Source organism: Eremomyces bilateralis, assembly GCF_010015585.1.
Source record: "Eremomyces bilateralis CBS 781.70 unplaced genomic scaffold P152scaffold_5, whole genome shotgun sequence".
Classification (NCBI taxonomy): domain Eukaryota; kingdom Fungi; phylum Ascomycota; class Dothideomycetes; order Eremomycetales; family Eremomycetaceae; genus Eremomyces; species Eremomyces bilateralis.
The window spans coordinates 1423272-1450919 of NW_022985071.1; the positions used below are offsets into that span (position 1 = coordinate 1423272).

Sequence of the window (27648 nt, forward strand, 5' to 3'; positions counted from 1 at the left end):
TGTTGTGAATGAGACGAAGCCTTCACTGAAGCACATCCTGCGAAGCATTGTAATCTGTTGTTTGTGTTTACTCCTCACATTTTGCAATCTTTCTCACTCACTCACCCACTCGCCTGCTGCCGTCTTTCATCCATCATTGAGATCGGTTGAAGGTTCGATTTTAAGAACCAGCGCGGCATCATCTCGTTGGAAGGCCGCGTCATAGTAAGTGGTTCTATTCCCAAGACACATAATATTCTATTGAGCCTCCAAGATGTTGCTCAAGCCAGGACGTTTCGATCGAGGGTCGGTCTTCTATCCATGGTCAACATCTCCCCCGGCCTGCTTCACTCGAGGAACACCGTACGATGACGACGCCGACATCCTGATCCTCGAACACGGTGACATTCGAGACTTCCTTTTCACCGCCTACACTGGTCCTGGGTCTAAAACACGAAAATTAGATTTTACCTGTTGCGAGGCCCGGATTTGCGCCGTTGCAAGATCTATCGTCCTGCTCACTATGATCATCGATGACGACGGCTCGAATCAAGAGACGATATGGCGCCTCCACTCCGATATGCTCATCGATCACAGCACGCTGTGCTTCCTCCATAAGCATATGAAAAAGCTCCTGCCTCAAATCGCAACCCTCGGCGTATGGGACTCCGGAAAGTACGGGCGGACCCTCCGGTTCAGCGATGCTCGGACGTGGGCGAAAGTCAAAGACTTTTTCGAGTTCTACGCCGTGACTCCGAAGAAGGCGGCAGCTTTTCAATACCAACAGAAGCACCTGAAAGACCTCTGGGACAGGTACAGACGCGTCCATGATGCGGCGCCTTCGAGCCAACATGAGCTCATGGCGCAAGCCAAGAATGCTGCGAAACCGGCCATGAAACCAGGTTGGGCCCATCATTGTCTTGCCTTTGGCCGGTATCGTGAGACGGGCACCTGTTACGACTGCCCTAAAATCGCGGCGCGAGCAAACCGGGTTAATCCATTGCTCGCCACTCTCGACCGTGCGGAGCTCTGCTACGCTTCCGAGCCGTTCTCTGGATCGCATCTTGCCCCCGCCTTCACGAAAGTGGTATTTCCCAGGGACCGCCTACCGAACCCTCCAGAAGCTATTGACGGGTATGCTAGGCATGCATATGGTCAATTCGAGCTATATTGCTATTCATTTCGGGATGTTGCTGCCACCGGACGTTGGAAGATTCGGTACGTCGTGGCGGACCCTATCGCCTTATGCCATGTCCTGCAGCACCATCGAGTCCACGGAGAGACTGAAACGGCCAACTGGTACGGTACCTCCCAGAGCTTCGAACCACTGCTTCTGGATTCGCTCGATTATACCGCCGAAAACAGGGCTACCAAAGCACCGACCATCTTCGATATCATCGCGTGTGGCGATATGGGAGATATAGCTGGAATCCTCAATGTCCTTACGGCTTGCAGTCCGCTCTTGAAACTGAGGCTGACCAGTACCATCTTCACGCGTACATACTTTTGGAACACTCAAAGTCTCAAGATTGGATCTCAAGGCCCATTGTGTGCGGACATTGCCACGGTGGCGCTACTCCTCGGCTTGACTCCGATGGAATACTGGTACACGGGCACATCAACGTCTAGCCATGACAGTATCCAGCTTGCTTTTATGGACATGAGCCACGGACATCCCCCTCACAACATCACGTGGAAGAGCACCATGCTACCGGAATGGAGAGCGAAGAAGGGCGAAGGCCTCTACAGTCTCTACTCCAAGGCCCACCTCTCGTTCGACGCTCGCGAGTTAGCGTCGTTCATGTGGCGGCTATACACCTCAATGTTCGCCAGTGACAACTATGAAGCCCTTAAACGCACAGCCTACGATTGGGTCCAATGTCGGCTGATGCCCTCGTACACGCGCGGAGGATTCGCGGCGCTCCTGAAACTGGTCCTCGCCAACGTTGAAGTGGACTACGACGAGTTCGTGGATACTTTTGGAGACATGATGGCGGAAAGTCGGGAGGATCCATGGCTCGGGCCGTATCTCGAGGCCTTGCCGATGTACCTCACTTCTGCCGGTCTCTTTGGCTGGGAGGACTTCCTTCTCACTGAAGGCTATGAGGACTTTCTCTCAGAGTCATGCCTAAGAGGCTGGGAGAACCTCCCTACTCAGCTTTGTGTCACATTCTACATACCACCAAAACATATGATGGACTTTACAAAACCACCATGGGACGACGATATCGGACGTCCGGTTGTCCAAGTCAACTTCCAAACTCCCGATCTGTGGTTCGCCATGTACGATGTACACTGGTCTTGGGGTGAGATATCGTCCCAGGGCCGGGAGCGAACCAATAAACACCGGCTTTTCTTTAAAGAGGACAAGAAAGGATGTGCCGGGCAGTCGCCTATGGTAGTCACCGTTATGGTGCCCACCTGGATCCTATTGCGGACGAAGGACCTATCCGGAGAAGTCGAACTGGCGCTGCGGCATGACTACAATGTCGCAAAAAGATTCGGAGAGAGACTCTCCATGCAGGGTTGTTTGCCACTTTATACGACCATGCTCAGCAGCAAAAACGTGTTCATCACCCAGGCTCCTCCTAACCTCGTCGGAAATGCCTCGCTCAGCGCGATCCCAGGACAGGAATTTCAGGATTCGCCGCTCACTCAGGAAAGTCGAGTCCACGATGCCAATATACTCATCCACGCCCACTTCAATAAGACCCAGTCTCGGGTGTCGCGAATGACCTTGCGGGTCACCTGTAACACCGAAGAGCTGAAACAGCATCTACTAGAGCCAGCAGATGCTCTCAAAGCAGCGTGCATCGAACCGTTCACCGTCCAAGTGTTGATCGGCCTTTTTCTGTTCTCCATCACCCCTCCGATGCCGTTGAAACCCTTCGCGGGTGTGACACGAGTCAAACGAAAAGCAGGATACATCGAATACACGGGTCCGGTCATGTCCCGCAAATCGCTCGATAGATCCGTTGCCAATGTTTGGGCAATCGCCATGTATCCTTCCAGTCCTACCACGGGAAACCTGCACCACATTGAGTTGGATCGGATGCCGACGATTGACATCGATGATGCCTGCAGGCGCGGTTGGATATTCGACTACATCGGCTGCGTTCTCAATAATAAGGACAAAGAGGCGGTGACAGCCCCCGTCCCCTACGACTACAATTTTCCAGTCCCATACTCGCCATTCAAACTGCGCATTGCGCAGATGATCCTAGGGTATGGATGTCCGATCAAGTCACGAAAGACTGTCTTCATGATCGCAGAACGGGAAAATGAATCATCAGAGGACGTCAAACCCCATTTTATTATCTTGCTCTCTTCGATCAAGCTGGACCAGATCGTCCAAGGCGTCGTTCTCGATTGCGCGGTCATTCCTCTCAGCGACGGGCTCCGAGCACTGCTGGCGCCGTTCATGCAAACCTTGGTCTCGAGCAAAGGCGCGTACCAAGTGTTTCACGGGACGCGCAAGGAGATCGCGCTTTGGCGGCGGGCACTGATGTCCTTTGCCGATCGAGCCCGCACCTGGCCACACAAAGCGACGTGCCGATACCAGTCCTGTACGCCCCGCTACCACGGCAAGGACGGTCCGATCTGCGCGTGTGGCACGGGCATCTTCCCGTCTGACTATCCGGTGGAGGCCGAGTTCGAGAAATTCATCCACGACCCGAAATTCAACGACTTCGCGGTGCGCGTCGCGATCCCGGTGTGCTTCCCCAACCCGCTGTTCGAAAAGACCTGGAAGTGCTACCACTTGAGCAACCAGGCGCAGGTCACGGAAACGGCGCAGATGATGACGCAGACCTTCGATATCATGATCCGAGGGGACCTCTGCCTAGCGTGTAGGGAGAAACCGGGTGGGAGGCCGTTGTTGAGATGTTCGGGGTGCCACGTCGCGCAGTATTGCTCGAAGGAGTGTCAGAGTAAGGATTGGAAGAAGGTTCATAAGAGGATTTGTAAGGAGTTCGCCGAGGACCCTCCTTTTCAGAGGGCGGTTACCAGGACACGAAGGCGTTCTTCTCCTACCAACACGTCCGTTCCGGACCATGTGAGGGTGGCGAAGTGGGGGGAGTAGGAAGGACTGGGAAATCAATGGATGCTACGGAGCGAATACAAATGTGTACAATAATTTCATAGTTGAAGAATGCTATTGGAGAACGTCATGACACGTTCCCCGTAACTCTATATACTTGATGCCCAGCGTGCCGTAAAGACGCCATACTATCCATCGCCGTCTCGCCGATCCCAAAACCCAACCCGATCATCGCCCGTCCCACTTGAGATTGAATCGACCCTCCGCATTTTGGTAGTCTCTTAGACACCGCACCACGTCGTCTGCCTCCTTTGCCTCGACGATGATGCCCGCGTTATTCCCCGCAATGAACCCAGAGTCGACCGCCTTGTTCACCCACATGATCAACCCATCCCAATAGCCATCCACATTCAACACCACGATCCCCTTATCGTGAATCCCCAACTGATTCCACGTCGTCACCTCCATCAGCTCCTCCAGGGTGCCATACCCCCCACTCAACGCCACGAACCCCCCTCCTTCTCCCCCCTCCATCACCTCCCGCGCCATCAACGCCTTCCGAGTATGCATATCCTTCACCACCGTCGTCCGTCCGTACACGGTCTCGTCGATTGTGCTCTGCCCCGCCTGCTCGCGCCGCATCAGCGCCTCCGGGATCACCCCGTGCACGGCGGCCGGCCCGCTAAGCGCGACCAATGTGCGCGCCACCTCGCCCATAATGCCGACCGTGCCGCCGCCGTAGACGAGGTGGATGCCGTGCTTGTGGAACGCGTGGGCGAGGGCGCGGGCGGCTTCAAGGTGGGCGGGGGAGGTTCCGGGGTGGGCGCCGCAGCTGGGGTGGGGTTAGCATAGTGGTCGACGGTCAATTGAAACAATGGCGGGGGAAAACATACAAGACGCAGACCACGGGAGGTTTCCCGTCTATTATTGACGCCCCGTTCGCTTCGGCGGGAATGGCCATGACTTCTTGATTGAGGGCCGTTGGTTCGAGTGATGAGGTGGAGCTTTCGACAGCCATGGTGAAGGGGGATGTATCTATATATAAGAAAATAATCGAGGTACACAACTTAAACCTAATGCAATGTACATGCTAGTATTGTACTCTGGGAAAGCGGCAAAGAGACTCGAGTTAGACTATAAGAGCGATTTGGAGGAAACAGAACTTCGGAACCGAAACCAGGATGATTATTATGATGGCGACCATGACTCCTCCGCCATTCACTCAGAAACGATGGATCCATCAATTTCGCCCCCTATGATTGGTAATTCCGATTAACACCGCTGATATTGCCCACCGAAAAAGTTCCGCATCCCTTCAAAGTTCACACATCACGCTCGGATGCTCCCAACTTGAGAATTCCCAATGTCGCTTGTGAGAGGATTGATGGGCGGTTCCAGCGTAGCCTGCAGCATCCTGCTTCTTATCGCCGGGTTGCCCCTGGGACGCGGTGCTTTTGCAGCACGAGGGGGACCAATAGGGATATGCATGGCTTCCGGAGATGTGGGCGGGGTGGTCGATTGCGGCACAGGAATTCAATATACGTAGAATTAGGAGAAGCGAAAGGGATGCGCGGTGGTTGTATCCCCAGCATGGTCTTCAAGGGTGCGATATAGGTGGACGTCCGGACTATATTGAAAGAAGTTCGAAAATCGGGATTGGGCTACGAAGCTCGGTGGAAGGAGAGATGAGGGATTGGTAGCGGTGTTCATATTCGATAGGGAATGGCAATGGGACGATTTGAGGGTTTCGGAAGTGAAAACTAGTATCATCTGTAGGAGACATGTTCATGTCGACTTCATCCTGAATGGAATGAGAGTTGCGGCACCACGGCCCGGACTTCTCACCGCTGCACCTGCATTCTGCAACGTGATATTAAGATCGCCTTTTAGACCTGCCGGAAAGCTAAAGCTTAATGGATTCAATCTTCAGAAAAGCCCGTCCGGACTCGATATACTAGTATACAATTCGAAAACTAAGAAATGCTGTGAAGCGACGCGTGCCACCCAAGTTGCTCATTACGGCGACGTGGTATCGTTTCCGGCAAAAGCTTCAAGAGAACCTCACGAAAGGACAGTTTGCGGCGCGTGCGTCACCATCGACCTTGGAAACCGGACTCCATGCGACCGCCCCATCGTTGTGGTAGCTCGAACGGGTCCACTACATTCCCCCAAAGCGAGTCTCAGACTAACATTTCCACTCGCTATACCCTCCAATGATCTGAAACATCGATGCGGCTCATCTGAACCCTGGCATCTGGAAACCGAACTGCGGAATCTGCGGAGGCACCCCAACCGTGTTCGCTTCCGGACGCGGTGCAGGGCTAGCCCGACGAGGCGGCGTGGGTCGGCTCGGACGATCACCGTATCTCGGTCTCGGTCCCGGTCCCTGGTCTCGTGGTCCCTGGTCTCGCGGCGGAGGACCTCGTCGCGGGGCGCCCGGGTCGGCGACGACACGGCGAGAAATGGCTAAGGAAAGGTCAGGACTGCGGGAGAGGATTGGCAATTGAGGGAAGTAGGGGACCGTACCTTTGGAGGAGACGCCGGCGCCGATTTCAATGTCGGGCTCTTCGACCACCATGCCTGACTCGATCGGTCGGCCACCCGAGCCGCCGAATTCGGCGGTCAGCATCCATTTGCGGTCGGCATCGGTGAGTGCATCGAGGGGGATGATGCTGACGCCGGAGTTGTAATCGTTGCATTCGCGAGGGCCGAAACCTACGCCCCATCGGGTCTGTATTGTTTGTTAGCACTGGAAATGCACTGGATGATGGCTGTAGCTTACCGATCTAGCTTTGTGCAAAACCTCCGGATCTGTTTCCCTATCCATGCCACTCTTCGCGTTGAGCGCGTCCTGTCGATTCGCCATCTTGACAAACGCATGGCGTCGTTCAGAATTGACGATGACACTCTGCACGGTGCCGAAGCGGGAGAAGATGCGATGGATCTCACCTTCGTTGCCGGTCACGCCGCCTACAAAGAGGGTCCTACTCAATACTACCATGTTTGTCAGTCACTGCGTTTGCTATACTCGAACAATCATGCATACCCTTGATGTGGTTCCGGGGAATTGATCGATCCCAGTCCATGAACTTCTGCCCGGGAGCACGCGGCGGTGCGGCTTGCGGGGTGGGCTGTCTATCGCGTCCGGATCCCATGGGACTACGCTGCCGGTAATCACCACCGCCTCGCCTCGGAGGGCCGCGGTCCCTACGATCATAGCCATGGCCCGGGCCTTCTCGACCCACCGTGTTTGGGTCATACACGCCGTATGTCGGACTGTCCCGGCGAGCGAGAGGGGAGCGACGTTGATAATCCGGAGACCTACTCCGTCCCCGCGGTTCACGATAGTCCGGACGGTCCGGTGCCCTAGGATCGCGAGGATATTGGCTACCGTTGGTATCTGGTCTGCTGTAATCTGCGGGACCTTGCGGTGCAGATGGAGGATACTGCGCAGCTGGAGTAGGGGGAGCGAGGTTTGGAAGCTGGGTTACACCCATGGAACTCAGAATCTGCGCGATCTGCTCCGGAGGGAGATTGGCGGCAGCAAGCCCTTGAAGAAGCTTCAAGAGCTGTGCTGGATCCGGATGCGCATTGCCGTTGGGTGGAGCTGCGCCGGCAGTTGATTGCGCGGCTGGTTGAGCGGGTGCTGGTCCTGAATACGATATTCCTTGCGAAGGCGGAGCGAAACCATTGGATCCGTTTACTGCTCCTGGATACGATGGCTGTGGTTGTTGACGGCCGTAGTTGGACGCCTGGGGAACAGGTGGTTGCGTGGGTTGTGGTGCTTGCGGTATACTTTGCTGAGACTGCGGAACCAATGCCGCGAGAAGTTCTACCGCACTTAGCTGCTTAGCCGGCTGAGCGGCAGGAGTTTGCTGAGGCGCCGCTGCGGGAGCCGTCTGCTGGTATCCTACAGGATTGTTTGCCGGAACGGGGGTGGAAGTTTGCGGAAGGACTGTTGGACTTTCGTTAGGAACGGACATCGAGTCGACTCGTTTCAAGAATCTCTTACGGCTGGATGAGCTTGCGAGTTTCTCTTTGAACCCGGCCAGCATCGGTCGTGGGAACGTGCTGCCACGCTCCCAGATATCTATCAGTTTGCTGATTTTCTCCTACACGAGACGAATATGTAAGTATTGGACTTTTGGACCGCGACGTTCATTATGGCAGGGGTGGTGGATCTAGCAGTTGGGATGTCGTGCATACTGAGTGCCAACACACAGTTCATGTCGTACCTTTTGGTTGTCCGGGGCTACTTGAAGAAGCTCATTCATCAATACGGGTAACAGCTCGGTCATCTTATGGACGCCAGAAGCAAAGGTTCCCTCGGGAGCGGCTGCGCCGAGCGCTTGTCCCGATAGCCTTGCTTTCTCGATCCATTGTCGAGTTACTGAGTCTACGACATACAGCACGCCAAGTTTATGCGTTGGGAGAGTGCGCTGGAAGTGAGAGGCGATTTTATGCACGAGCGCAGACTCGGACTAAACACAGGCATCATTAGTGTGCGTTACAGTGCCTAGCCGACCGAGTGTCATACCTTGATGTTTGCGATACAGAGCGCGGTGATCGCCTCGATCTTAGTCTTCGTGACCCCAGGAGCCTTCAACGTCTGGAGCGACTGGAGGAGATTGGCAACCTCATCTGGAGCCGACATGTTGTATACGATGCCCTAAGGCGCGATCAATGTAATGTGTGAAGTTTACGTGATTCCTAGTCCTGGTCAAGGAATCAAATATCGAGCAAGTAGTATCCGCAAGGAATGAGGATTGTACTCCGTGTTATCGTTACGAGTACGCCGAGTGAGTGGCAACAGAGAGAGTACGGTAGACAGATCGCGTTGATAGGAAATTGTTATCGCGGGATCCGGCTACAGAAGGCGCGCGACAGACGGGTTCCTTCGAGTCCTTCGAGTCCGACTACCGTAATCAGTGTGGATGCGACTACGTGTGCTCAACCGAAATGAGGAAACCGTCCCTCGAAAGGAGATATGTGCCTTCACAGCACGCGTCAGTTACGAAGTAATGGTGAAGTCTGGTTGAGCTGGATGGAAAGCTTCTTCAGATTTGGCTGAGATTTAGAATACGTAAGGGTTTACGCCTGAAGAGAGAAAAGAAGATGAGAGATGAAAAACGAAGGTTACAGCAAAACTTTTCATGGATCCAGATAATTGTTGGTTTCGTTTTGAGATTTGCGATGTGATGGCGACGGCGGAATTTTGGCCACAGAATGTCAGCATCCGCATTCCCCGATCACGTGGTTATCACGTGGTTATTACATGTCAAACTCCACGTGACTATCCTGGTCATCACCACATGTCTATGCACGCGGCGGAAGGAAATATTCGCATCCCTACCACCACAACTACTAATACAGGGATCTCCGTGTGCCATGACCCAATATCAAAGCCACAAGTGAGAGTTGTAGCTGGTTAACCATGTGCTACACAATTCATATCTAATACAGAGAGCTAATTATGATGGTTACTGTCAATACAAATGATCTACTGACAGTGATTTAGTGGTTTCACTGATTACATTAACAGGTTGTGAACGTCTAAATGAGACCGACTGAGCCTCACAACAGTATGCTTAGGGGTATCTAGATCACAGCCCTCCTAATTCATCGAGCATGTATCCTACACGGACTATTCGCATGCCAAATCCTCTTCCCCTCCTCTTTCACCCGATCCAACTCATTCATCCCCCCCTTCCTCTCCCTCCTTTCCCCCACCCCCACCTCCTCCACACACGCCCCCACCTCAAACTCTCCCCGACACAACGCCGCCACCCCAATCGTCACCGTCCGCGCCTCCCCCGGCCGCAGCGGCTCTAACACCTGCTGTAATAACCCACTCCACGCAAAGCGCTTGCCCAGATCCAATGCGGTGCTGATCGGCTGCCCCGCCATCCGGGGCTGTAGCCGCAAGATGCCGTGGACCGCGCGCGCCGATCGGTTGCGGATCGTCGTGCGCAGGGTAAGCAGATCGTCCACCTCGACGGAGAAGGTATGCTGTCCGGTTTGTCGGACATCCGCTGAATCCTCCTCGTCGTCTTCGTCTTCGTCCTCGCTCTGCTCGGCGCCGATGATCTGCATCTCAATGGAGACGTCTCCCAAGCTGAGGTTGTCCACCATGCCCCGCGAGAGTCGGATCCCCCGAAGGTCAACGTCGCCTTTCCGACCAGTGCCGCCTTCCTGCCATTCGCCTCGGATCATCTTAAGCAGCTCTTCCCGGAACCAGAACGCCTCCCTGATCGACCGCTCGGCGTCGGGGCCGATCGCGTTCTGGGAGACGATGAACTGCTTCTCGTTCTTCGGGTTTAGCGCCGTGATGCGGTCGAATCGGTGGGCGAGGTAGGATTTCGGGAGGACAAGAAGGACGCGGTTCAGGTGGCCGGGTTGGATGGTTTGGTGGACGGAATAGGTGCAGATATCGTCCTTTGCGCTCGTGTCGTCGGGGTTATGGAGTACGTGCAGCGAGACAGTGAGAGGCGTCGGCCATGTGTTTCGTAGATCGAGGAGTAGGAGGCAATATTCATCGGCGGTTAATTTCACACCCACGCGATTGAGGAGGGTCTTGAAACGGGTGCCATGGGCCTCGGCGGACTTCAGCAGGCTCTTTGGTTCCTTCTCGCATGCTCCCGCATTTTGACTCGCCCAGGCAAAATCCGAACTAAATGGGAGAATATCGGCGCGGTGCACATGCACGCTGGCGTTCACAGTGATCGCGATCGGAACCGCGACGAGGCGCGTATACACCTTATCCTGTGCCTGCGCATCGTCTTTACCGACGTTCGCATAAGCGAAGCGGACCATGACTTCAGTCAACCCTGGCTTCCCCAAAACCTCAAAGCAGAACGTAACCGACGATCGCGGCGCGATTTCCGTCGGGGGCGTCCCCTTCTCGGAGCTGAGCTTGACGGCAGGATTGATGAGCAGTTGGTGCTCCAGTTCGTAGACCTCGGCCATGGGCAGGCTGCGATTGGTCAGCGCTTCTTGGAACGCGGCCTGCGTCGAGTCGAGGAAGGAGACATGGACGAAGTTGACGGGGATGCGGTCGGAGACGTTCTTCAGGGTAATGGAGAACCTGGCCCGCTCGCCTTCCAGGACCATAAGCGCGGACTGCTGCAGGGAGACCGCCGTCATCGTGACGACCGGCTGCTCGGGGATGATATTCAGCGGCACGGTGGCGAACTTCGGGCCGGATTCCGTGCCAGCGCCGTCTTTCGACACGGTCGACGAGTCGGACACGAGCCTCGATTCCAAGGTGAGCGCGGCATGGATCCCAATGTTCTTCACACGATGGTCCGGCTCCGGTCGCCATGGCTCCACGACGATCGGGAACGTCTGCTCTCGACATCCGCGAACCTTCACCGTGCATCCGATGATCTTGGCCTGCCCTGCTTCCTCTGGGATGGCGACGATGGTGAAACGCTGCGACCGGAACGGTCCGAGAACGGCTCCGCTTCGCGACGACCGGAACGCGGCGCCTTCTGTAGCGATGCTCAGGGACTCAATATCCAGTTCAAAATCGAAGGGGTTTTGTAGTGTCGCGATAAAGTCTCGCTCCTCGCCGACCACGAGCATTGTTTCGGGCACTCGATTCTCCTGAATCTTTTGGAACGGGTTATGCAGGAACGGCCCCGTCGATTCCTTAGACTTCTGGTCGAAGCCGCCCGCAAGCTCCGAACGAGACAGCGGACTAAGCGACAAGTGCTCGAAACTCGCCGCGACCGCCAATCCGCGCACCAGGAAGAAATCCCAATAGCCGGTAGCAATATCCGTGATGCCCAGCCCGCGCGCCGAGGCCACCGTCCGCGCGACGTTGTTCGCCATGCGTAGCTGCTCCTCTCGCGAAAGTGACAGGAAGTAGTTGGTGTTGTTTAGCTTCATGGCTTGGCCCGGCCCCACGATGCTGAGAAGCACCGAGGTGAAATCCAAGACGCCCTGGAAGTCGGGCAACGCTTCGCAGAAATTGATGCACGTGCGCAGAACGTCCAGCTTCATGTTGAGGTTTCCGAAGCTGCGTAGCCGGGATTCCAGCAAGATGCGCTCGATGGCAGCGAACTGCGCGGAGGCGAAGCCATCTCCTTTGCTAGCTTGGTCGTCTCCGTTAGTATGGCTAGTGGACGATTCCATTCTACCTTGAGCCCTCGTTTTCGAAGGGATCCCATACACGGATCCCATCCATATTAAGAACTGATCCACCCCGCTCTCGATCTCGCTGGCGGGGATCTCAAGCGCACTGGCCCCCGGCGCGGCCCCGTTCGCCAGATTCAGCGCGGCCAGCCCCGCCGCCGGATGCAAGCCCATCTCCGCCGCGCCAACCTTCCGCGCCTGGATGAGTCCGGGGATGAGGGCCGCAAGCAGCTCCTTCAAAATGATTGCCCGCTTGCGATGCATGCCGATCAGGGAGAACACCGAGGCGATGCCTGCGAGGATCATGACGTAGTCCATGGACGAGACACGGGAGGGTTGGAACTCGTCGGGGACGGCGCGGAATAGGAGTTTGGAGATTTCATTCCGTGTGGGTGTGATTGTGAGTCGTGAGACGCCCAGGTTCGCTTTCGAATTGAGCGGCGTGCCGAGCACGATGAATTCTAACGCCGCCGTGTTCAGCTTTCCGCCGACGAGGTTGATGATGGCGAAGAGTTTGGCCTTTCGAATTATGTATTCGGACGCGGCTAAGGGGGGTTGCGATTCGCCCGAGAAGGTCGACGATCGCGAATATATGCTCAGGATCATTCGGGCGAAATCCGGGAGGAAGGCCGCGAATTTGTTCAGGGATGCCTGCTTCCGACTCGGGTCGGTGGAATGGAGCACGCTCACATCGACGCTCGTATTGACCGGAGTAGCGGGCTTGTTGGAAGGTTTTTCGGTGGTGGGGTAACAGATCTGAGGAATTTGGAACTCGGCGCCGGACCAAGAGAGTAGGATAAGACAAATCATGATGCTCTCCAGGCCTCTCGCATGCCATAGCTGATCACCAAGATGTCGCGCCCGTGCGGTATTCTCGGTGAGTTCAACGAGCGCCTCGCCCCAGCAACCCGTTTGCAGATACATCGTCGCGATCACCAGACCAACGCGTGCTCGTCCCTTATCTCTCGCCTTCTCGGTGATACTCCCCGGCCCGAAACCGTGGACCGACACACGGTCTTGCGGGCGGTCGCGGGGACTCGCCGATGTATTTGAGCGATTGAGCTGTGGTTTTGGAGATGCCCCGATGCCCATTTCTTCGAATGTCTTGGCTTGTCGAGACGGAGGTTCGATCGGAGAGCCCGTTCGGGAGTTGCCGGCGCTCACGGAGTGGCTGAGGCCCGAGGAAGGTAGGACAGGCATGGACATGCGGTGGGATGCGTTGTCGGTTGCCGGAGATGCTGAACGTGCTCTTGCTCCCATGTTCCCCTGGTTTAGGGGCCCTTCCGGGACGCTGTTCCCTTTGGTTATATCGATGGTGGGTAATGCTTGTATGGATTTCGCCAGGGCGGTCATCTCGGCCAGGACCTGAGAGGTGAGGTCGCACATTATCGTCTTTAGGGTTGTTGCCTTCGACTTCTCCACGGGCGGAACGCAGAACGTATCGTTCTCGAGCTCCTCGGGGAGCGACTCGAGTTCGGAATCGAATAGGAACAGCCGATGTATGATTCCGCGCGGAAAGGACTGTTGTAATCCCTCCATCGCATTTGAAAGGTCCGTTCCTAGACGCTCCATATCTACATCTCCTGGTCCCTCGGAGGTAGCATATTCCTGCGCATCGGCAATCCCAATGATCACAATCGGTTCTCGAAACAGTTCGTATGGAGACAGGGCTAAATGCGAAGGCGACGGCATCGACGTGACAAGATCATATAACACCCTCCCTTCCGTGAAGGACAGCGGCGAGAACATGCCTGCATTCCCATTAGCATCCTCCGTACCGCACCATGTCATTCCATTAACCAACCTCGATCCTGCCGCCGATCCGGCGTCACATCACCTAACCGTACAGCGCATTCTGGTATCAGACGGCCGACGAACTCCACCAGCCTCGTGCGCTTGATGGTGCCCACGGGCAATGCCAGCGCTCGCAATCGCGCGGGCGAGATGGGGGAGAGGTGATCCATCGGAGCAACATGGGGATGATGGGGAGGACATCAGGGGCATGGCATGGTCGAGGAGGGAAATGAGGCGCTAATGCTAAAGGTTGGATATGGGTATATTGTGCGTATGAGCTTTCGCCATTTACCTGAATAGTTCGTGAACTTTCTCAATACGAATCGGTGACAATTGTGTATTGTGTGGGCGTGAATCGGTGAAGTGCCTATTGGTAGGGATCTTTCACTAGCAACGCGCCACGAATAGGAGTGTGGGGTGGGAAGCACTGTGGATATTCGACATCAAGAATAATTAATAAGTGAATCTGTTTGAATTCCTTCTTCAATTTCTTCATCAATTTCTTCATATATCATTTTACTTCGCCAGCAGCTCTATACAACTGGAGGCCACCGCGATGGAGATGGCTTTGTCTAATAAGCAGAGAAGACGACAGCTTACAGTGCCGATCGTACTCTATCAAAGTCCTTTATGATTCTCCTCAAAGTCCTCTACGAAATGATCACCATCCGTTGCTAGTATCGGGATGTAATGTTAGACATTTGGATATCTATAACCATCAATCGTACACGATACCCCCAGTAGGAGGATTCATTGCTGCATCGCAGAAAGCAACCAAGCACCTCCCAACGGCTGGTCGAAGTGACTTCACATTCCAATATCAGTATACCTATCATCGCCGATCATGATGACGTAGGGTCACGGCTGGAGATAGATTCAACTAAAAGTAGCATCAAATGCGTCCTTCGTTCAATTACTTCTCTGAAATTAACCGTTCACGGACTTACCATCAAACAAACAAACAGGATAGGAAACATGTCGCAGCACGTGGTTGATGCCGTCAAGGCTGCGGCTCAGACACTCCCGCCGATCGATACTCCTGAGTTCGGCCAATTGTTCGATTCCTTCGGCAAAGCGAGAGTCGTGCTCATCGGTGATGCAAGGTAAGCCAACCAAACGATCTCAAGGAATCCACCTCACTTCCATCCAGCCACGGCACCTCGGAATTCTACCGCGCCCGCGCGGCCATCACGAAGCGCCTCATCGAAAAACACGGCTTCACCACCGTCGCCATCGAAGCCGACTGGCCTGACGCCCGCTCCATCGACCGCTTCGTCCGCCGCCAACCCACCCCCGCGGCCCTTAAAGACGAGAAGATCTTCGACCACTTCCCGCGCTGGATGTGGCGCAACGTCGAGGTGCAGGATTTCATCGACTGGCTGCGCGTGCACAACGAGCGCCTCGACCCCCCCAACCGCACTGGCTTCTACGGGCTGGACCTGTACAGCATGGGCGCCTCTATCCGCGCCGTCATCGACTACCTGGACCGCGCGGATCCCGACACCGCGGCCATCGCGCGGGAGCGCTATGGATGCCTGCTGCCCTGGGTCGAGGAACCCGCGCACTACGGCCGCGCGGCCCTCAACAAAGGCTACGCGCCCTGCGAAGCCGGCGTCGTCCAAATGCTCCGCGACCTCCTCGCACAGCGCATGGACCTCGCCGCCACTGACCCCTCCGCCTTCACCGACGCTGAATTCAATGCCCGCGTGGTCCGCGACGCCGAGAAATACTACCGGTCCATGTACTACGGCGGCGCGGAGTCCTGGAACCTGCGCGACGGGCACATGTTCGCGACGCTCGCGCGGCTGCTGAAGTTGAACCCGGGGAGCAAGGCGGTGGTGTGGGCGCACAATAGCCATGTTGGCGACGCGCGCCACACGGAGATGGGGCGTAAGGGGGAGCATAACATCGGGCAGCTGGTTCGGGAGCATTTCGCGGACCCGACGCAGGTGGCGATCATCGGGTGCGGGACGCACGCGGGGACGGTGGCGGCGGCGGACGATTGGGGGATGCCGATGCGGATCAAGACCGTAAAAGAGTCGCGGGAGGATTCATACGAGCGCGTGATGCACGCGACCGGCGTCCCGGCATTTCTATTGGATCTGCGCGACACGCCGGAGAACGCGGCGGTGCGGCAGGCGTTGGGGCAACAGCGGCGGGAGCGATTCATCGGGGTGATTTATCGGCCGCAGACGGAGCTGGGGAGTCACTATGCGAAGGCGATCTTACCGAAGCAGATGGATGCGTTGGTGTGGTTTGATCGGACGAAGGCGGTGGAGGCATTCGAGACGGCGCAGCCGAGGGGGGATTTGAGCATGGAGGAGACATATCCGTTTGGGTTGTAGATTATGAATGCTTGGAGTCGGGTCGTTCCGTTCGGGTTGCCGATGATCACAGATGGCTACAGGTAACGTCCCGTCCACATGGTTCATGGGACAGGCGCATCTGTTCTGGTTAGGCCATCTATCACTGACAATCATGATCTTAATATAATGTACAACTGGTATGCCAGATGCGGTTTATTTTTAATTTTCTTGCTGTTCGACGATGTCAGCTAACGTGATGATGGTCATTCATCTGAAGTCACTGATGAAGTCTGACAACTGCATGATTGGATTGCATCCAATCCACCAACCCAATTGCCGATCCAGCGATCTATTTGCCTTTCTCATCTGATTTCAGGACGTTGCCTCTGATTTAAAGGGAACACGCAATACGCTTCGTACACAGTACATAGCATGACGTGAAGAATTTAGGATATTAAGCTTGATCACACCTCCTTCTCCGACCTCAGACCTGTCAAGCCTACGCACTGGAGAGAGAAATTGAAAGGTTTGTATATGCTCCCACCTCTAAATGGGTATATCTTGCCGAATCACTGTCAATAATTCATTTCACAACCTTGCCCACAAATCTCTTCGCAAGCGCCCGAATTCCTTTCTTTGCATCCCGCTCAAGTACCTTTTCGGGTGCTTCTGCTTCCACCGTCCGACTTGAGCTGACGATTCTCCTCTATAAGTTCGGCCATCAGCGTTTCGTTCTTCCAGTCGATCGCAGCAAGGGCGTTTTGGAGGGCTCGGGTGATGCCAACATCGCACGCTTCCGGACTTCTCTCTTGGCTTCTCGCGGTCTCGCGCTGAAATAGTTCGTCCGGCCTATCTGTCTCAGCGGCCCTGACCTTGGCTCTCGCGGACATCCTGAGCGGCCGTCCAGCCCTCAAGTGGTGATGGCTGGCGGGTCAGGGGCGGGTCTGGTCGCGTCCCCCAGGATTCTCCTGAGAGGAGAAGGCGGCATTTTCGAGCTTGCCTATGCCTGGATACTACACGCTAGCGGAAATAATAAGACAAATACTAAATGAATGAAAAGGATTTGTGGTCCGGAAAAGGTTCGAAAATCCTTCTAGTTATAGTTAGTTAGGCCTATGTAGTTTCCCTCGTAGGCCTCGGGCTCCGGAGAGAGGCCTGATGGTGTCTGAATCTCTCTCCACGAGACTCCTGACGTCAGGCCCCACCAGCAATTAGGACGCTCACCACTATCTGGTACTTTAGTGGGCTAGGTCATCATGCCGTTAATCTTTCTTTGCCCTTTGGACCTTTTCTTTTTGTTTCCTTTTATATCTCGTATCAAAGCCAAATATATCGCAATCTCTTTCGACGCGGCTTTTGGAATCGAAACCAATTATCACCATGAGTAAAATTATTGCGGTCACGGGTGCTACTGGCGCCCAGGGACGTGGTGTTGTTAATATTATGAAGGGGACGGCGGGATGGACAGTTAGGGCTATCACGAGAAATCCTGAAAGCGACAAGGCCAAGAAGCTGGCTTCAGAAGGCATCGAGGTTGTACAGGCTAGCTTCGACGACGAAGCCTCCCTTGTCACCGCGTTCCAGGTTCGTTGATAGAGATGCCCAATGCCCATGGCCTCTCAACTTGAAGGGGTTAGAAAATTTACAAAGATTTACAGGGAGTTCATGCCGTCTTCGCTGTGACAAACTGGTGGGAGCACCTATTCATGGGTAAATCGCAGGACGAGGCGGGAGCTCTGGAGGAGGAGCAGGGCATGACGATTGCTCGCGGCGCTGCTCAAACGCCGACCCTGGAGCATTACATCTGGTCCACCCTACCTAGCGGCAAGGCTGACTTCCCTGGCAAGCTTGTCACTCCGCACATGGACTACAAGGCTGCTGTGGATGCCCGGATCAAGTCTGAGCTGCCCAAGCTGGCGAGCAAGACGACGTATCTGTACCTCGGTTTCTATCCGCAGAACTTCTTCACTTACCCCTCCATCAAGCCTGTCCAATATGTAAGCATTGCTTCCGTCTCTGTGATAGACGAGGGTCGATCAGTTCCCTGTTAACATGCGCACACAGCCCCCTGGATCTGGAACATACGTGCAGATTCAACCCAGCAGGCCGGATGCCAAAGTGCTTTTGGCCGGTGACCTGGACGTGAACCCAGGCATCTGGGTTCGTCAAATTCTTGCCAAGGGCCCCATCACATTCGGCAAGTACACCAACGTGGCTCTGGAAAAGTGGTCCTTAGAGCACATGCTGGAAGTATGGTCAGAGGTGACAGGCAAGAAGGGCATCTTCATCCCCTGCACACTCGAGATCTTTGCCGCACTACATGGCACTGCCGGCTACGAGTTGGGCTTACAACTCAAATACGGCGAGCTGTGTGACCCTTGGGCAGTGAAAGATAACTTCATAGATGCGAAGGAGCTCGATATAGACCCCAGCGAGGTGGTTGGCTTCAGAGGTGTCATGGAGAAGCTCAAGCACTTGGCTTAGACGGAAAATTGAATAGAAGCATGTGCTTAGATTATAATTGCGCAGCGTAGCGAAGCAGTTTAAAATCCAACTGGGGCTCCTTTTCCAAAAAAAAAAGATACACGCTCATTGGTCAGTAGAAAACCCTCTGTGATTGGTCCCAAAATTTACTTGGCAAAATGATTGGCTGACAAAAACGTCCGGAAAGTTCCGTGTCCCTCTGATCCTTGGCAAAATGATTGGCTGAAAAGTTATTTCATCTCGGAACTCTGTGGACTTCGTCGTTGCCGCCGTCGCTGGGACCTGCGATCTCGTTAACTACATGAGCACCTTTTCACTAGTCTCACGGCATCAGACATATCCTACATCCGATTTCAATAGGAAAACAGCAGATTAGAATGTATATAGGCTTCTGCATATAGGCTTCTACATTCTAGGGGGTTGTTAGGGGAAGTGGGACATAGCATTGTAAGGTATAGACAATTCGACACTATAGAGCAGTCGAGTCTCACGGACAACGTCAATAGAAAAAAGTAAAGAAAAGGAAAGCAAGATCCTCAAGACATCTCCAGGCATCGTCTATGTTCTTATACCGGCCGACAGTCCTGAAATCATCTACACAGACACTCGTTGCCTTCATCGTGTACGAAACCACTCAATTCCGAGGAGGAGGACATTCTTGCTTCCTGACAAGAGCTTGCACAAGTTTGCCCCGGTCGAGATGGTGCGCAGGTCGAGGACCCTGATCGTATTGGCGATCGAGAAATTGACCGTGCATATATCCTTGATGGCATGATCGGTAACTATCTCGACCTCGACCTCGAGTTCTGGAAGCGGATGAAGGCGGACTTTCCGGCCAACTTAGTAGCCGTTGCTGCTGGTACATATGCTAGCCTAAATGGCAAACAGAAACTCTGCCAGGACCTCGTCATGCGTCACTTTCACGCCTACCAGGAGCACCGGCCTCCGCCTCAGCTCCTGCTAAGCATCGATGGTAAGGGTGGGACAGGGAAGACGTACCTTATTATGATCCTTTCCGAGGCGCTTGAGACTGTCGCGAGTGCGATAGGCCATACTACCTCCCCAATCATTCGAGCTGCTCCTACCGGTGTGGCCGCGCACAATATTTCGGGTAGGACCCTTCATTCTCTATTCCGCCTCACTCCAAAGGCCAGGCAGTACGAAAAGTTGTCAAAGCAAGCCGCTCAGGCTATTCAGGCTGCATTCAAAGGTGTTCAATATATCGTCATTGACGAGAAGTCAATGGTTGGTTTGAAACTCCTTGCTTGGATTGACCGTCGATGCAAGGAGATTTGGCCTGATCGTAGTGACCTTCCATTTGGTGGCCTCAACGTTATCCTAGCTGGCGACTTCTTCCAGCTGCCGCCTGTTGGCGAGAAGCCTCTCTTTACCGGCCAGAACAACATTTCAAAGAACATCGATGAAAGTCATGGCCATAGACTCTACCAAGGCTTCTTCCGAACGATTGAGCTAGACGTTGTTGTCCGTCAGCAGGGACCTGAGGAGGCAATGTTTCGAAATGCACTCGAAGACTTACGAACCGGGAATGTCACGGTTGATAACTGGCGCCTTCTTGCCACGCGAGTTGCTTCTACCCTCTCGCCCAGTGACGTCCAAAGCTTCCAAGGTACCCTTCACGTCTACGCCAAAAAGGCAGACGTCATTCAATTCAACCATACACAGATGCGCGAAAGTGGCCGACCAGTTGTCCTGATGATTGCAACTAATGAGGGGAAAGATGCAGCGAGCGCCACTACCGAACAAGCTGGTAACCTGCAGAACATCCTCCCTATATCTATTGGTTGCCGTGTCATGCTTACCGAGAATATCTGGACCGAACGAGGATTGGTAAACGGTACTATGGGTAATGTACGCGACATGGCCTGGGAAGCGGACGTTGAAGATCCCCGGAAGTCGCCTCCTACGGCATTATTGGTTGCGTTCGATAGCTATAATGGTCCATCCTTTCGGGAGGTTAACGGCGAAAAGCTCGTGCCTATATTCCGGTCCCGCCGAGACTTCGTTCACGGTTCTGTCGCCTGCCTGCGTACCCAGTTTCCATTGGTTCTAGCGTATGCTATCACCATCCACAAGAGCCAGGGAATGACACTTGAAAAGGCAGTGTTAAACATCGCTGATAAGCGGGACTTTGCGCCGGGATTAACTTATGTAGCTGTCTCGCGTGTTAAGTCGCTGAAAGGGGTGTTATTCGAAGAATCGTTTGACCTACCGCGATTGCGCATGCAGAAAACTGCTACAACTCAAGCCAGGAACGATGATGTCGCTCGGCGGGCATTCTATCACGTCGCGTCCTCCGTACATACTACATACCGTCTACTCCTTGCGCAGCATGGCTAATGTGTCTATACAGGATCCTCAGCAATTCGCGGTCGGTTTCATGCCACCGCCTCTACGACGTGTTTAACTTCCTGTCCGATCATCCTCTCCACCTCGGAGGTCGTCCCTGCTACTTGCGAGTGAGATCGATATACCTACAACAGGGTCTAACCCGTCCGGCACTCAAGGTTCCTGAATGGAGTCTGCGTAGATAGATCAAAATCAACTAGTTATAGTATATCATCTGCTGTTTATTTCATTATAAGTGGTTTAGCTACCGATGAAACCAGTACTAATAAGCGCGTGTGCTTGACTCTGTTCGCCCAAGGGCAATGATGATACAAGATACACAGATGAATGAATCAAGCACACGGTCAGATCAAAAGTCGCTGTGATTGGCCGCAAAGGTTCAGGACTTCATCAGCAAACTGTGACTGGGTAATTATGCTATTAAAACTTGGGAGGTTCTGCTCCCTACGCTGCGCACCCCTTGGGTCCATTTATGACCCTCGGCCGTATTTTACCAATGAAAGACAGCTACAGGGAGCTTAGATGATTCTAAGGGTAAGAATCCTCCTGTTCGGGAATTTTCCCTTGCTCATGATCATCATGCTTGACCCTCTGCCAGAAAAAGAGGAACTGGTGATTCTAGACAAGATATTTTTATGGTTCTTGGGAGTGCCCTTACACCATATACCTCCAACTTTGACATCTTCTCCAACTGTGCTTTCGAGAGCAGCGTTAAGCTTAGAGACGACAAGAGCCATAGTCAGAGCCAGTTTTTTATCCGCCGTATCTTCCGTAGGGATATCTCCGCCCTCTAAACCAGTCTAGGGCTATCCGTGCCCAGATGGAGATAGCGGAATATGGTCGCCAATATCTCGTTGACAAGTTGAGCAAAAGCTTTAACAACATCTCTATTCCACTGCTCACCTTTCTTGACGGGTTCGGCTTGTTTCGGAGCATGTACTGTACGATTATGGGTTTCTATCTCTTATTGGCACCTCCCCGCAGCTCAGGCCGTAATTAGAGGCAGAATGTCTTCCCTCTTGCACTCGGTCCACATGACAGCAATTTCACAGAGTTATTGATGACCCGGCAGATGGCATAACACAGCTTGAACGAGGCATCAATATGCTTATCACCGGCAAGCAGTTTACGGTCTGCGTCTCTATCATGGCATATATTGGTAATATGCCCCAGCAGCAGACCAGTTCAGGCTTCTGAGCTGTCGCCGCCGAATCTACTTGCAGGATGCGACTTGTCGAGACCGCCCAACGTGGCCTCCTTGATTTATATCGGAGCCCGCAGCCGGTATCACTATAAAGTTATACGTCAGAGGGCTTCTATCCGAAGCAGACCAAACAAGACCCAGAGGAAGTTTACGGCCGGTAAGCTAAGTATAGAAGCAGAGGAACCAGCATTGATGAAACTAAGTCCTGCTCTTGATCTCGTCCTCTCCCGACCTCCCGATCCTGTCCACTCTGAACTTAATGGCATCACGAAGCTAACGCACCTCCTGTAGATCGGAGACCTCTTGACAAAAAAGGCCGCAGCCGAATATGGTCGGTTGCTCCGCTCTTTTCCGTTCCCTTCCGGATAGGGTCGTCTCCAAGCCCCTGAGCACTACATCGGAAGCTACTCCCTTCAAGAGTACGCCCGATGGAGCGTCATTGGCCCCTGCATGGCTCGAGTCTAGTTACGCGAAGAGTATATCCAGGATGCGTAGTTCGAGGGTGTCCATATTGCGTTCAAAGTTATTGAGAGAGAGAGAGAGATTCATACGCCCGTCAGGCCTCTCTGCGAGGCCCATGTGGGAAGCCCCTACCCAGCAGACAGCTCATTATTCGTACGAATATTAGTAAGCGGAAATTCTAAATTTTATTCGTATTCGACTACGAATATTCGTGTCCAGCCCTACGTCCCTCAGGCCTCTCTGCGAGGGCCTTGAGAAGTAATAATAGAGTGATCAGTAATAGTGGTAGATCAGAATGGTGGTGGAGAGGAACTGAGGAAGTCATCATGGTCATGTACACCTAAAGTCACGTGGTTTAAGTTAGCGAAGGGCAAATATGGACACTGATTCGACCACTCGTGAGTCGCGACTGTCGTGACTCGTGAGTTGTGACAAAGTCGTACCTTACTAATCCATCACTCAGAATTGACCACATGTGACTCTATTCCCTGTAAATCGACTCCTGATCTCTCGATCCATACAAACCCTGCAAAAGGCACACGTGTAGGTTTGTTTCGACGACATGTCCCCTTCCTCCTAAAATTCTCCTCACTTTCGTCCTCCACTCCTCCAATATATTCACCAAATGATGCATGGCCAAGAGGCTAACCTGCCAAGCAACCGAAGCTTTGTTCCTTCCTCATGCCGTCCCGGAAATGGGGGAATTCGGACCACCACGGAAGCTTCGCGTTGCTTGTAGCTTGTTAGGTGGCCGGTGCGACGGCGGCGGGTGGGAGTCGTAGCCAAGAAGGGAAGTTGCGCACGCGACACCAGATCTCGTACTCCCATCTATATTACACACGATATAGCAAAATGATACTGAAAGGACGAGATGAATTTGGGAGGGCTCTTCGGGGATAGGATCGATTCAGGTACTCCGACTAATCTACTGGAGTATTGCCACTCCCTGGTACAGGCAAGGTGGTTACTGCTCAACCGATATGCCGTACAAATATCAATAATGATATCCCTATCCCACGTCTCCGGACCCCGGTATATCCCGCCAGAGATCTAGCTACCGTACAGTAGTGTTCATACCATAGTATGTCTACCGGCATCACGAAAATTCATCCTTAATCTGGTTCGTCAATGCCTCAGCTCTCAACGATCCATCCATGGCCCATCTATGGTCCATCATTCGATCTCGAAGGGTCCAACCTGTCGCCGATCCGCCGCCGACCCGCCGCCGATCCACTAATTAAAGAGGAACTAAGCTCCATCCTAATCGCGCACAGAATCAGGACTTTTTTCTTTGAATACCCCCCCCCAAACTTTTAGGTAAACATGCATCCATCGAGTGCCTCCCTCGAGCATTCTCGTCTCTTCCCGCACGCTGGTGCCGGATCTCCGTCCGGACTCTTTTCGGGGGTTCTGCTGTGGTTCTATCTTTCCTGTCGCATGGTCCCGCAGTTGGCCGCTGACTTGCATGGGCCTTACCATTAAAAAAGGTCGTGACCTCCCCCTCCATCGAGTAGGTTGCTACTTGGGATTTTTTCGACCTCCCTGGTCAGACAGACCAGTGTATCAACACAGTCCTCAGTCTTCTACTGTCACTTCCTACTGTCATCATGGCTGATGACGAATCGGTTCGTGACTACGGTACGCACTTTGAACCTTGATATCCATCGCCTCTAATAATTCATAGGGCCGGCCGCCCCTCATGGACCGAATATGGACCATATCGCGACCCGGGATGTCTTCGAAATGAACAACCTCGAAGAATCCGCCTTCAAACGCCTCCTCCGCCCCGACGACAGCTACGACACCGACGGTACCTACTGGGGCGACATGAGCATGCTCCGCCGCCTCAAGTTCGTCTCGAAAGTCGACGCCGAAGAATTCCGCCGCGAGATCCGTGACCTCGGCCGCATGTTCAAGAAAGACCCCCTCAGCCCCTTCGGCATGTACCTCCGCAACGCCGTCATCCCTGGCGCCGGCCTCGGCCTCGAAGGCTACGTCCTCTTCTCCATCGGCAATGTGCGCCCGCTGCTGCAGGCCGCCTTCCCCGCCTGTTGGAAGACCCACGAGGTCTGCGACAAGACCTGGGTCGAGGCCCTAGAGAATCTGGAGATTGTCGGGATTATCTTGGGACAGATCTTGGTGGGGTTCCAGGGCGATTGGATCGGTCGACGGTTTGGGTTGTTGCAGGACGCGTGGATCATGCTCATCGGCCTGATCATGCTGACCGCCGCGTGGGGCGTCACCCAGAACGGATGGGTCATCTGCTACGTCTGGAGTCTGTTCATCTACTCCATCGGCGTGGGCGGCGAGTATCCCATGACCGCCACCTCCGGGATGGAGAACGCCATCGGCGCCGGCAAGATTTCCACCCGCGAAGACCGTCTGCATCGCGGCCGTAAGGTCACCAGCGCGTTCCTGATGCAGGGCTGGGGCCAATTGTTCAATCTCATCATCCTCATGCTCTGCCTCCTGGCCTTCCACAGCGGCAGCAACCCGCCCTACGGAAAGACCTCCGCGCAGTGGACCTACCGCGTCTCATTCGGCATCCCTGCCGTCGGCACCCTCTGGCTGTTGTACTACCGCACATACAAGATGAAAGGCGCCTCCACCCAACTCAAGCTGGCGAAGAAGAAAACATCGGTCACCGGATACGACGTTCAGTCGCTGAAGCTCACGCTGTGGTATTTCGGACCGCGATTGTTCGCCACGGCGATGGGGTGGTTCCTCAATGATTTTCTGTTCTATGGCAGCAAGTTGTTTCAGAGCCAGTTCATTGCGGTGCTGCTGCCGGGGAACAAGTCGGTGATGGTTGGATGGCTGTACAGCTTGATCAACACTGGCGTGAGCTTGGTTGGTTATTATCTGGCGTCGTTCCTCATCGACAATAAGATCTACGGAAGGTATGTGATTTCTCTCTTTCCACTCAATACACAACTAACCGAATATTTAGAAAACACATGCAATCCGTCGGTTTCATCTGCGACTTCATCCTCTTCGCCGTCCCCGCCTTCAACTTTGATTACTACACCTCAACCGCGCACGTCCACGAATTTCAAGCTATGTACTTCCTCGCCTCCTTCTTCCAACAGTTCGGCCCCAACGCCGTCACCGTAAGCATCCCCCCCATCCATCCACCCCCTCATCATCCGCTAACCCCCCACAGTTCCTCGTCGCCGCCGAAGTCTTCCCCACCCCCATCCGCGCCACCGCCCACGGCTTCTCCGCCGCCTGCGGCAAACTCGGCGCCCTCGCCCCCGCCGTCCTCTACAACTACATCGACGACCGTACCAAATTCAAAGTCGTCCCCTGGTTCGGTCTCGCCGGCGGTATGTCCCCTCTCTTTTACTCCCCCTTTATCAAACCCACTCACTAAACCCCTCCCCAGTCCTCGTCACTGTCCTTTTCCTCCCTGACACTACCGGTCTCGACCTCAAAGAGCAAGAACGCCGCTGGCGCTTCATCCGTGCGGGCCGCGAGCACGAGTACCACGGCACCGCGATCCACTGGCGGCACATCTCGTGGTGGGAGCGGTTCCGCGGCGTGCATAAGCCGTACGACGCGGCGCTCGACTTCGCGCAGAAGCTTGAAGAGATGCGCGCCGACTGGGAGGTGTGGCGTGCGCATCAGGGCGCGGAGGATGCGGTGGTGGGGGGGCTGTTGCCGTTGGAGCATTTGGAGCATTTGGAGGCATTGCAGGGAGAGGGTGGAGGACATGTGCATGGGTATTTTGGGAGGACGGGGGTGAAAGAGGGGGTGGAAGTGGAGAAGGAGAAGGAAAAGGAGAAGGGGGCGAGGGGCGAGGGGGAAGAGGAGTCATGACAAAGACTGAAAAGGCTATGAGACATGAGGGTAATTTTGTGGATATTTAGCGGTTTTTCGGCATAAACGCGCTGTGGAATTGCATAGCGTGAATAAATTCGGATTTATTCTGTGTGCTATGCATCATTGGTTCGGTGAAATACGTCGACAACGTCGGCCATAGTGACCCCTTTCCTACGAGGGAATAGCCATGCTGATGCTCGTTCCAAAGCGATCTCGGCCACGCCAAACAATCACCAGAACCACCGCGTCATATTGTCTTTGCTATTGTCCCTCCGATCCAACACAATACCGGTCAACCTCCATCAAAACCCGCAACGGCTCAGTCTCAGTTCCTGTATCCCGATGCAGCGATCCGGCTTGGCTTACCTCTCGGATACCTTTGTACCTAGGTTCCGGTCGGGTCGGGTGGCTTCAGGATCGCGCTGCGGATAGAGACTAGAGAGACGTGGTAGATCATCGTCATTCCACGGCATGAGGCTTGGGAAAGGGCAGGAATGTGGTGTTACGCCTGTCACGAATGCGAATGGGTAATGAGTTGGAAGGAACGATGGCGTGGTGGGCTTAGGAGCAAATGGTAATTATTATCAGGATGTCGATAGGGCTATGTACTCGTGGAGCGCGAGTTGACGGAGGACGGAAGAGTTTGTCTGGCATCCTGTCTCTTCTAGCATTCATCATGCTGTAATTTGCTATCTGGAGAAGTACTCCATGTCCTCTGAAGTAAGGTTGTATTTGATCCACCAGCACAAGACTGTCGTCAACATAACGTTTATGATGGTCCTACAGGTGTGCGGCTCGGAGGTTTAGTAATCAGTTCGGTATAACCATCCGACCAATCGAACACCGATGATATAGAACTTAGAAGTATACGCACGTCACGGAAACTCACTCGCCTGGGGGATACGGGCGTAATGCCTGTGTCGTGCATCACCACAGACCGAATATCGTTCTTCGGCTAGGGAGAGTTCCAATTATGGATATAAGTTGAAACCTCTCGTTCCCAACCTTCAGTTCCACGGATGAAGTCATGGACCTCGGGCGCCGAATGCACTGAT

At 54.1% G+C, this 27648-nt stretch overlaps 8 protein-coding genes across 8 annotated transcripts; 5 read left to right on the forward strand and 3 right to left on the reverse strand.

Annotated features, from left to right (window-relative positions):
* Nucleotides 1–20: 20 nt before the first annotated feature.
* P152DRAFT_282522 (uncharacterized protein) lies at nucleotides 21–4153 on the forward strand. Its single transcript, XM_033674933.1, has 2 exons — nucleotides 21–204; nucleotides 254–4153. The coding sequence occupies exon 2, from the start codon at nucleotides 254–256 to the stop codon at nucleotides 4058–4060; it is 3807 nt and encodes a 1268-aa protein (XP_033536272.1). The 5' UTR covers nucleotides 21–204; the 3' UTR covers nucleotides 4061–4153.
* A 93-nt stretch (nucleotides 4154–4246) lies between these two features.
* P152DRAFT_393567 (uncharacterized protein) lies at nucleotides 4247–4979 on the reverse strand (the record flags this gene model as incomplete). Its single annotated transcript, XM_033676205.1, has 2 exons — nucleotides 4247–4850; nucleotides 4912–4979. The coding sequence occupies 2 exons, from the start codon at nucleotides 4977–4979 to the stop codon at nucleotides 4247–4249; spliced, it is 672 nt and encodes a 223-aa protein (XP_033536273.1).
* A 1275-nt stretch (nucleotides 4980–6254) lies between these two features.
* P152DRAFT_447977 (uncharacterized protein) lies at nucleotides 6255–8672 on the reverse strand (the record flags this gene model as incomplete). The annotated part of the gene is made up of 6 exons (XM_033678021.1): nucleotides 6255–6484; nucleotides 6545–6749; nucleotides 6801–7012; nucleotides 7065–8130; nucleotides 8254–8499; nucleotides 8556–8672. The coding sequence occupies 6 exons, from the start codon at nucleotides 8670–8672 to the stop codon at nucleotides 6255–6257; spliced, it is 2076 nt and encodes a 691-aa protein (XP_033536274.1).
* A 782-nt stretch (nucleotides 8673–9454) lies between these two features.
* Nucleotides 9455–14269, reverse strand: P152DRAFT_432800 (Trs120-domain-containing protein). Its single transcript, XM_033677449.1, has 2 exons — nucleotides 13959–14269; nucleotides 9455–13905 (listed from the first exon to the last, which is right to left on the reverse strand). Exons 1-2 carry the CDS (start codon nucleotides 14116–14118, stop codon nucleotides 9638–9640), a joined length of 4428 nt encoding a protein of 1475 aa, XP_033536275.1. The 5' UTR covers nucleotides 14119–14269; the 3' UTR covers nucleotides 9455–9637.
* Nucleotides 14270–14923: 654 nt separating this feature from the next.
* P152DRAFT_392670 (putative erythromycin esterase) lies at nucleotides 14924–16293 on the forward strand (the record flags this gene model as incomplete). Its single annotated transcript, XM_033676159.1, has 2 exons — nucleotides 14924–15051; nucleotides 15099–16293. 2 exons carry the CDS (start codon nucleotides 14924–14926, stop codon nucleotides 16291–16293), a joined length of 1323 nt encoding a protein of 440 aa, XP_033536276.1.
* Nucleotides 16294–17634: 1341 nt separating this feature from the next.
* P152DRAFT_393221 (NAD(P)-binding protein) lies at nucleotides 17635–18738 on the forward strand (the record flags this gene model as incomplete). Its single annotated transcript, XM_033676185.1, has 3 exons — nucleotides 17635–17838; nucleotides 17913–18251; nucleotides 18319–18738. 3 exons carry the CDS (start codon nucleotides 17635–17637, stop codon nucleotides 18736–18738), a joined length of 963 nt encoding a protein of 320 aa, XP_033536277.1.
* Nucleotides 18739–21901: 3163 nt separating this feature from the next.
* P152DRAFT_393149 (uncharacterized protein) lies at nucleotides 21902–22105 on the forward strand (the record flags this gene model as incomplete). Its single annotated transcript, XM_033676181.1, has 1 exon — nucleotides 21902–22105. A coding segment is annotated over one exon (204 nt), but the record flags the coding sequence as incomplete, so codon positions are not given.
* Nucleotides 22106–23989: 1884 nt separating this feature from the next.
* Nucleotides 23990–26685, forward strand: P152DRAFT_282647 (MFS general substrate transporter). Its single transcript, XM_033674934.1, has 5 exons — nucleotides 23990–24409; nucleotides 24456–25671; nucleotides 25722–25881; nucleotides 25935–26097; nucleotides 26157–26685. Exons 1-5 carry the CDS (start codon nucleotides 24379–24381, stop codon nucleotides 26588–26590), a joined length of 2004 nt encoding a protein of 667 aa, XP_033536279.1. The 5' UTR covers nucleotides 23990–24378; the 3' UTR covers nucleotides 26591–26685.
* Nucleotides 26686–27648: the final 963 nt, after the last annotated feature.